This window comes from Watersipora subatra, chromosome 9 (assembly GCF_963576615.1).
Source record: "Watersipora subatra chromosome 9, tzWatSuba1.1, whole genome shotgun sequence".
Classification (NCBI taxonomy): Eukaryota; Metazoa; Bryozoa; class Gymnolaemata; order Cheilostomatida; family Watersiporidae; genus Watersipora; species Watersipora subatra.
The window spans coordinates 6,267,969-6,277,572 of NC_088716.1; the positions used below are offsets into that span (position 1 = coordinate 6,267,969).

General features: G+C 35.5%; 1 protein-coding gene across 1 annotated transcript; it reads left to right on the forward strand.

Annotated features, from left to right (window-relative positions):
* Positions 1-8,073: 8,073 nt before the first annotated feature.
* On the forward strand, positions 8,074-9,120 carry LOC137404735 (uncharacterized). Its single transcript, XM_068090966.1, has one exon. It carries the CDS (start codon positions 8,074-8,076, stop codon positions 9,118-9,120), a length of 1,047 nt encoding a protein of 348 aa, XP_067947067.1.
* The last annotated feature ends 484 nt before the right edge of the window (positions 9,121-9,604 follow it).

A 9,604-nucleotide genomic window follows, 5' to 3' on the forward strand; every position in this document is an offset into this window, starting at 1 on the left:
GAGGCCAGCGTTCGGTCTGATCCTACGAGGCCAGTATTCGGTCTGATCCTACGAGGCCAGTATTCGGTCTGATCCTACGAGGCCAGTATTCGGTCTGATCCTACGAGGCCAGTATTCGGTCTGATCCTACGAGGCCAGTATTCGGTCTGATCCTACGAGGCCAGTATTCGGTCTGATCCTACGAGGCCAGTATTCGGTCTGATCCTACGAGGCCAGTATTCGGTCTGATTCTACGGGCCTGTGTTCGGTCCCAAATTCGTCAGGGCCAGTCTTCGGTCCAGCTTAGTCAGACTTAGGGTAGCTCCCGTATAATCTTGACGGTCGGGTGTGGCATCATTAGCGAGTATTACTTTATATGTTTTAGAGATTCCATGTTGTTATGATGATTTTATTCAAATGATTTTCAGGCTACTTTAATGCGACTCATGTGGAAAAGTAAAATAGCACAGTAACGCAATAATAATAGTTGGTTTTTAAAAATAAGGACTTGATTTCACATTTAAATGGTATTAAACACTCAAGTCATTTTACATTTAAAAAACAGCTAGTGACATGTTCATCAACAGTTAACTTTCTTGTTGTACTTCAACTTAAGAGTGTCCAAACATATGATAATAGTAGTTGATTTTTAAAACGAAGGGGCTTAAAAACACATCTAAGTTGTGTCAAATGCTCAAGCCATTTTGTATTTCATAAATACACAATTAAGAACAACTCGGGGCATTTTCAACAACAATTAACTTTCTTGTTGTACCTTTTATTGAAATGGTGCTCTATGCTGGTAGTTGATCGAGCAGAGTTTTTGTTTGATTGTGTTCACCATTCATAACACTCAGCTAGCATAACTCAATACTTTTATTATCTGTTTAGCCCATATATAAAATTTTGTCACAAAATTAAAACATGTGTTTGAATTTATCTGCATAAAAATACAATTACTGGTTGATCGATCAATTGATCTATTAGTTGATAGATTTATTATCTAAAGAATCTACACTTGGGGTATAGTTTTACTCTCAAAGTGTGAGGTTTCTGTACTTTCTGAAATGAACAGCAGATTTACCAAACAGCTACTGCTGTTTTTTTAAAATTGAAAGTTCGAAAACATACTTGAAGGTGTTTCAAGCATTCCAGCCATTTTGTATGACAGGAATTCCCATACTAGAAGTTAATCCCATCATGTTCACCAATAGTGACAAAATGCTCTTTTTGCTGAAATGCTTTACTGTGATGTTTCTTAAAAAACTGACTGGTTGTCTAATTCTATTCAAAATTCAAAGGTTATTTAACCAAGTTTAACAACAGAGTAAAAAAGATAGGAGCACTTAGCAACAGACATTTTTAATACGTAAAATTGAACTGATAGGTGTCAAAAACTTTGCCAATATGAAACAGCTACAAAAAGAACAATAAATAAAAGCATCTTAACAGCTTATTTCGCAATAGAAAATTGTTAACTTATTTATAATAGCCTAAAACAATCCAGTGTTACTTTTTATAATACAAAATAAATTTTATCCAATATTCTAAAGTTGCGACTTTAACAAAAGCCTTTAGAGTGCTTCGAAACGCCAACAACATTTTACCTTGACAGCTCTCTGTTTTGGACTGCAAGTATTTTTTTCATACATTCTGAAAGTAGCAAGATATGTTTTACAAACATGGTCTTGTTATGTTCCAGTACTCATTTTCCCCTACTTCTAAAAAAAATTAGGAGTTAGCTACTGTGATTAAAATATGTAAATTCAGTTGAAAACAACCATTCAATATATTAACAACTTTCTTGTTACTTTTTATTTGTATTCTGTAGAATTTCCCCAGCTCAGTGCTGATATTGATGTTCAAGCGAGTAAAGTAACCACAAACTCTATTAGCATATCATTCTTACAATGGAATCAGCTCATGGTAGGAGGTCTGCCACCTACTGAGTAAGTATTAACTAATATTAATGAGCCAATAAGAAGAATTCTACTTCATCAATTGGTTTAGATGTGACATAATCTGTTTCTGTTAAATAGTTTAACAAGCAAAAAAGGTTCAGCTTAAGTTAATACACACATGATCATAACTGGTCGGTCCTAACAACTTAGGGTGCTTATAATATAGTGATACATTATGAATAATTTAGGGTAATTTCTGATTTTAATTCGTTAGGAAAATGAAACAGTTTCAAGATCAAAGTGTGTTACAATATCTGAAACCCATGAAGACAGACAAAAGTTGGTAAATAGACACAATAACTGCTTCGAAAGCAAGATTTGAAATGTTCTGCAAAAAACAATTTAACAGCAAACTAAAACTAGCTGCCGTTAAATGTGGTAAATATTTTTGAATTTTGTGAGTTGAATAATTTTGTAACCCCAGTTGCTAAGCAATTATTTTTTAACACTTTACTGCAGATACAGACTTGTATCAAGCAATAACATAATCACACAAACTGTTCAACATGATCCAGCTTATCCAAGACTGACAGTGGAGTTTACCGATTTGGAACCTGCAAAGTTGTACAATTTCATCATCTCTTGTCTAGTACAAGGTGTCAAATGTCCTGGAGAGTCATATGTAGCTGCGATACCTACCGAGTGTGACGGTAACACTATTGTTGGTTATAAATGTGTTTAATTATTATTGATGTCAATTGTGTTGAAAAAGATCACTTTTACCTCATCAACAACTTTTGCCCTAATATTTACTATTGACCTTAAGACATGACAATTGAAACTGTAGAGATCTGAATATGTATATTTCAACTCACTAAGATTTTTAGATTAATCATTAAATCTATGAAAATTGTTGCATCAGCAAAGAAAAGAAATTGGCCCCTACATAAAGTATCGAAACCTTCTAGAATGAAGCGAAACACGAAACTAAAAGTTTATTTCAACAACAAAAATTTGTGAGCATGTTCTTGTTATGTTTCAAAAATCTTTCTCTACAGATATATACTCACAGTACAAAATTTTTAGAGAAAGCTTCCAACAGGGTTATTTTAGCATGATGCAAGATGGTTAAACAATCTTTCTCACAATTTGGAAAACAAATGTTTTACTTTTTGCTGTCAGTTTTCGCTATAAGAAAAGTGATTTACAGTATTTTTTCTACAAAACAGTCCAAATAGAGGCTTCTAATCATAATCTAGAAACTATTAAAATATTGTGTAATTAGAGTTAATGTTTTGCTGTTATTGTGGATCTGCTGGAGTTTATAAATTATTAGTTAAAATTAGGAATTTTCCAAACTGCAATACTAGTTCTAATCAAGCCCTAATAAATTTATTAATTATTGGTTTGACAGCCTAAATGAAGACTGAGTATTAGAAATTAATATAATTTACATGTACTTGCTTCATAATAATAAATTAAGTCTCTTAACTAATATAGTCATAAACTACCTGTGGTCAAAACGATAGTTTGTTTCTAAATCTTGAACAATGGATTTTTTTAAATGACAAAATATCTTAGATTTGTTGTTTTGCTAGAGAAATGTCAATATATCATTAGTAAAACTGTAGATATGTTAGCCTTAAACATACAGAACTTTCATATATTTTTCACTAAACTGAATTGTAACTAATCCATTTCATTCGTAATTTTCAGTTCCAGATATGCCTGGTTCAATTACCTCCATATCTAAGATACTCCAGCATGATGGCCGAAAAAGATGGAAATACACTGTATTCTGGGAGGTGAGAGAGTGCCTAAAGATCCAATTATATTTAAGGTCAAACTATATCACGGTTCTTATAAATGATGTTTTCTAAAATTCATCATGTTTTGTCAAGTATGCTGAAAATGCTCTGACTTTCACCTATACATTATTTTGTAAGTGATGCAATCAATAAAGCAAATATGTTACAGACAGACCATTTTATTCAAAGTCGTTTCATAAGATACATCTGTTTTTATCATATAGGCTGTACAGTAAATGCTCTTACAAAGTATGTAATATGTCTAAAAATGTAGGTGATACAATGATTTTAAGTTATACAAATAGCAGAGTACATTTAGTTGTCTAATCTATGCAAAAATAATCCAAGCTCACTTCTTCAGACTCTCAAAGAAAAAATCTCAACCTAGCGTTTTAATTTTATGACTGCGCGGTGACGATGTTATTATTTGTTTGCATTGATAACTTTTCTTTCTTTTCTAATCATTTTTACTTGACTTAAGATTCACGATTACACAAATCTATTTTAAGTTAATAGGAGTGCACACCTTCAATGTCAATTAAATTGATTAGTTTTGCTTTTTAAACAAAAAGGTAAGAAAAAGAAAACAGCAGAAGAAAAAGTCTTGCGCATGCCTAAAATAACGTGAAAAAATTACATGTATATACTAACTATCCTAAGAACGGTGCTCATCTAATTTTCCTAGGTCAAAGTAAGAACTTAGGTTAAAAGATTAAATTAAAAGAAACTACAATTTGTGATGTTCATTTTAATAGAGCGACATACAAACACTTGCACCCATCAACCACCGTAAGGCATTTCAAAATAATTATGCAACTATGTACTTATGTAGAGACACCTTACAATCTATCATGGCATGCTAAACTGCGAGGGTTCTGGTACATATAATATTTATGCCTCTATACATTGTTTTCTCTTCCAAGTCTGGTAAAAATGAAAACAATATTTTTGAGTGTATTAGGACTCTCAATTATTTCAATAGAATTTGAGAACTTGCACCGATTCGACGTTTACGCTCTATGAATTTTTTTACTTAGTGTGAAACAAAACTTTGCATAAATACTTTATTTAAAATAACATTTACAATCTATAGAGGTGTCTACTGAATTTGGTTTATGGCTAGAGAGCACTGATAGAACTTTAGAAATAATTGTACATACGCATGTGCATGTAAATATATATGAATTTTTAGCCATCTTAGCTATCCCAAATATATTTTTAGCAGGTAATAAAACATGCTACATGCGTGGTGCATATGTATGCATCATCCAAACTTTAAAAAAAACAATGATCAACTTTTTCATAATTTTGTGATACTCATGTGAAATCATCAAAAAACAGTTTTTTGAAAATAATTTTGAGACTTTGTAGCTGTCATAACTCAACCTTAACATCGAAATAGTAAAAAAAAACTTGTATTGTTTTATAATTATGAAATTAACACAACATTAACTAATGTACCATTGATGAATAATTTTGTTATGCACACCATTTTTGAAATTTTTTGAGTTTTTTTTTAAAGTGCATTGATCCGGTTTGAGCATGATTTTCATGGGGTATCTGTGTTTTGGCAAATCAGATAGTTGATAAAGTGACCATCTCTCTGATAGAGCTAATAGCTATTTTATGTCAGTAGTGTTCTAAATCGAAAATGCAACGACTTTTTGTTAAAAATAGCATTACATAAAGGTTTTGAGCTTCATTTTCAGCTAAAGCTGAATTACTGAATTTTTGGAAAACATTTTTAATTCTTATTAACTTCATAATAATTTCCAGAGATCTGAAAAAGTCAATTGTGATGGAGATCTGAAGTACAGGTACAAACTGAATGGAGGAACCTTATCTGCTCCACAAGAACAGACAACTACATTTTTCTACATAGATGGAAGTGAAGAGTTTGAGTTTGAGGTAAAAACTTTGAACTCCCAGAAAAGTTCTGAGTTTAGACGCAAAACTGAGACAACAGGAGTTCTGAGTGAGTTTATACCAAACTAGAATCACAGATTCCACTGTAGCGTTACTGTAGTAGTTGATATTAAAACTAACTGAAGTATTTCGTTCACTAGATTGTGTTTAAGGTACGAACATGATTTCAATTGATATACTCGCCTAAGTTAATATAGTACATGTACAAGTAATTGGTACTGTAGATCCTCAGTTCATGTCTCATCAGCCAAGTTTAACTGCAGTAAATGCCAGCTGTATGAATCTGACTTGGACTGAACCCCAGTATCCGGGTGGAAGCATTCATCTGTATCAGGTAAAAATTAATAAAAGGTAGTAGTATGTAAAGTAGCTGATCTAGACCAGAATTTTCACCCTGGCATTTTTTGTCTAAAAATCTAGACTTTTACAAAGTTTTCAAAATCCTTGGGATTTTGAAAAAATGGATATTAAAAATTAAAAAATAAAATGGAGAGAGTTAGAAACAGGCACAGCTGTCACCTAGGTGACACGCGACTGCAGGACCTTTCGGTGCTGGTCACGCTTGCTTTTTGCACCTATTTATTATACAAAATTCTTTAAACCTTTGATTGTCTATTTATTATACGCTTTACTTTAAGGGTAGTTTAAAATTAAAAAAAAGTGTAAAACTGGTGTTGTGGAGAGCTGGCGTTGGGTGCCCCGAAGACGAGGCTATGCGCTAGGCGAACTGTAGTGGTAATCCAGCTCTCCACGCTGCCCTCCCCTGGAGGGGTTCTACACAACGACTCTCGAAAGGGGGAGCTTCACTACCTTCTCACAAGAACCGCCACCAATGACGATCCTCTCACTGCTCCTTGCTCCTATGGCTCCCCAACCGAAATATCATCATGCAGTCCCAGTGCCACAACCTACACTGTGCTTCTGAGGAAGGGGACGGTTTGGGGGCACTACAGCTAGCATCACAACCTACACCGCGCTTCCGAGGAAGGGGACGGTTCGGGGATACTAAAGCGGAAGGCTGGCCAGACCTCCCACCACTGCAGTAGATCACCTACTAGTGATAGGTTGTACATTGTATACATGAATACCAAGTCAACAATAATTGGACAGGTGTGGATATTGTATAACACCTATAAGACATATCATGAGCGGATTGTATTTCATCAATTGACTGTAGTATTATTAGCAATGGTTATTCAATCAGTTTTTACATCCATACAAACAAGCGTTTGTTTTTTTTGCGCTACATTTGAATTATTTATACAAAGTACGTCACAACGTAGTGGGTATGTTACTAACTTTAATATTGAATAAACAAATGCCTACTCTAAGCAAAAAACCTATTAATCTTTTTAATCCGACAGCGCAGGTGAGTGCTCACTGTAGTTGTAAAAATGTGTTTATTAGTTGTTAGATGCGCAAAGTGAATATCCTTCCTGTGCATAGCACTTGCAAGTATATAGCGCTTGAATGATTTTGTGATATGACAGGCGTATGCAGTGCTCAGTTTAATGTAGGGTTAAAGAAAACTGTATAATAAATAACAATGCCAGTTACAATCAGAGGAAAAACTTACGGATACTCCAAGGTGCATAAAATTAGTGAAATACCAATGGAAATACCTCATATGTGCGTAAGCAAAGAATCAAAGCCAACGAGGTACGGGTCCTTTATAGTCACTGTACTTAATATGGATACTGATGAGCAATACAAAGTGTATATGTCAAAGTATGCGGCTGACGGTGCTATGCCAGACAGGGAGTTTGTCTACTGCGGGCTTGTAAAGAAAACTGATGGTAGTGGAGAATCATACCACTGTGTAGAATGGGAAGAGTAAATTTGAATTTAAAACATTTTACTAAGAAAAATAGTGCGACTGACAATCATTGCAATGATTGTCTGCACATTGGACATATGCTTGAGTTTTTAGCCCATTCCTCTATGCATTCTTTATGAAATATATGCTTGCAAAGTGTAGCCACCGCTTCTGAAATATCAGCTAAGCATATAGAGCATGGATCTTTTGCTTCTGCAGAGGTAAGTACTATAGGTTCTATTGCACGCTCATCTACAAAATTATGGTCTAACCAGAAACTCACATATACAATATAGTTGTTTAATCTCTGTGATCTTCGGGGAATATCTCTTTCTCGTTTTTCTTGAAACAGTGCTTGCGATACGCCAAGGCCAACAATCCTTATGTGGAGGGGTATGATAAAAATAAACCAGCTACCTACCTGATGTTCTTGGATGAGAATAACCTGTACGGGTGGGCCATGTCGCAAAAGCTTCCGACTGGTGGTTTCGAATGGGTGAAATCGAAAGGGCTGCCAGACATTAATGATGATGAAGGTTACATGGCGGAGGTAGATCTAGAATATCCAAACAAGCTCCACGACGAACACAATGATTATCCGCTGGCACCCGAATCAATGAAACCTGATCAGTGATCAGAGTATATGCGCGATGTGGGAGAGCTTGACAAGCTTGGAGAGCCATGCTGTGCAAAAGTTCCTAAGCTGGTGCCAAACCTTCGAGATAAGCGCAAGTACGTCGTACATCACAGTATCTTAAAGTATTATTTGAAAAAGGGTCTGCGTTTGACTAAAGTACACCGAGCTCTCAAGTTTAAAGAAAGTGCATGGATGGAGCCGTACATTCGACTAAACACCGATCTTCGAAAGCAAGCTAAAACTGATTTTGAAAAAGATTTTTTCAAGCTCATGAACAATGCAGGACCTTTCGGGAAATCGATGGAGAATGTCCGCAAACGAATAGATGTAGAGTTGACTACTAAAATGAATCACAAACAAAAGCTCATAAATAAGCCGCGATTCAAGTGTAAGAAAGAGTTTAATGAAAACTTGGCGGCCATTCTCATGAGCAAATCTACAGTGACCCTAAACAAACCTATTTACATCGGTCAGGCCATTTTAGATCTGTCCAAACTGCTCATGTACGAATTCTTTTATGATGACATACGACAGCGATACCCTGATGCTAGAATGATGTATACTGACACGGACAGCTTAGTGTTATTAATCGAGACAGAAGATTTTTATAAGGAAATGCCGCTCGAAAAGTATGATACGAGCAACTACCCTAAAGATCATCCATGCTACAGTGAGAAAAACAAGAAAGTGATAGGTCTGCCCAAGGATGAAGGTGGTGGTAAGGCGATATCGGAGTTTGTGGCTTTGCGAGCCAAGTCATACTGCGTAGAGGGTGAGGGTTGGGGACTGACAAAATGCAAAGGAGTGAAAAAGTGTATAACTAAAAACCTAATGTTTGATACCTACAAACAATGCCTGGATAGTGGAGATCCGGCTCCGAATGCAACCATGACGACACTCCAGTCCAAACTACACGAGATAAAAAATTGGACATTCAGCAAAAAGACTCTGTCGGCCTTTGACGACAAACGCTATTACCTAGATTCAATAAATAGCTTGGCACACGGACATTACAGAATAAATGACATTAACAATGCCGCACTTCTTGAATAGGAAACCAAAAGAAAGTTTAGATGAGTTGAGTCAAAGATGGATCAATGCGATGGAGTTGTTTGATCTCGTCTGACCCCCTGTGTATGATGAATATAAAGAGTCTATTGAGAGATATACACTTCGAGGTAGACCCATACCTAGGTATGAGAATATGCGTGTCAAGGTACCCGAACTCAAAAAGCTGGCCAAGGCCCAAGGTATACCCGGGTACAAAACGATGAAAAAGGCGGCTCTACAAGCCGCATTGTCATAATTTTATACGGCCGTATAAAATTACATCATGGAATAAGCTATACCCGCGATGACTATAGTGCCGCCGATTAACAATTTATTTCCTTCGTGAACGTTGCCCTCGGGCGGTGACAATTCTGTTGATGGCTTTACAGAAGGGGCAGGTTTTGGTGAAAATAATTCTGTAGGAAATATAGATGGCTTTACAGAAGGAGTTGATTTTAGTGTCGGTGCTGGAGGCTGCTTTAGTGGT

Bases quoted from the DNA above. Each gene is read 5' to 3' on its own strand.
- LOC137404735 (XM_068090966.1), top strand. From the start codon at position 8,074: ATGCGCGATGTGGGAGAGCTTGACAAGCTTGGAGAGCCATGCTGTGCA.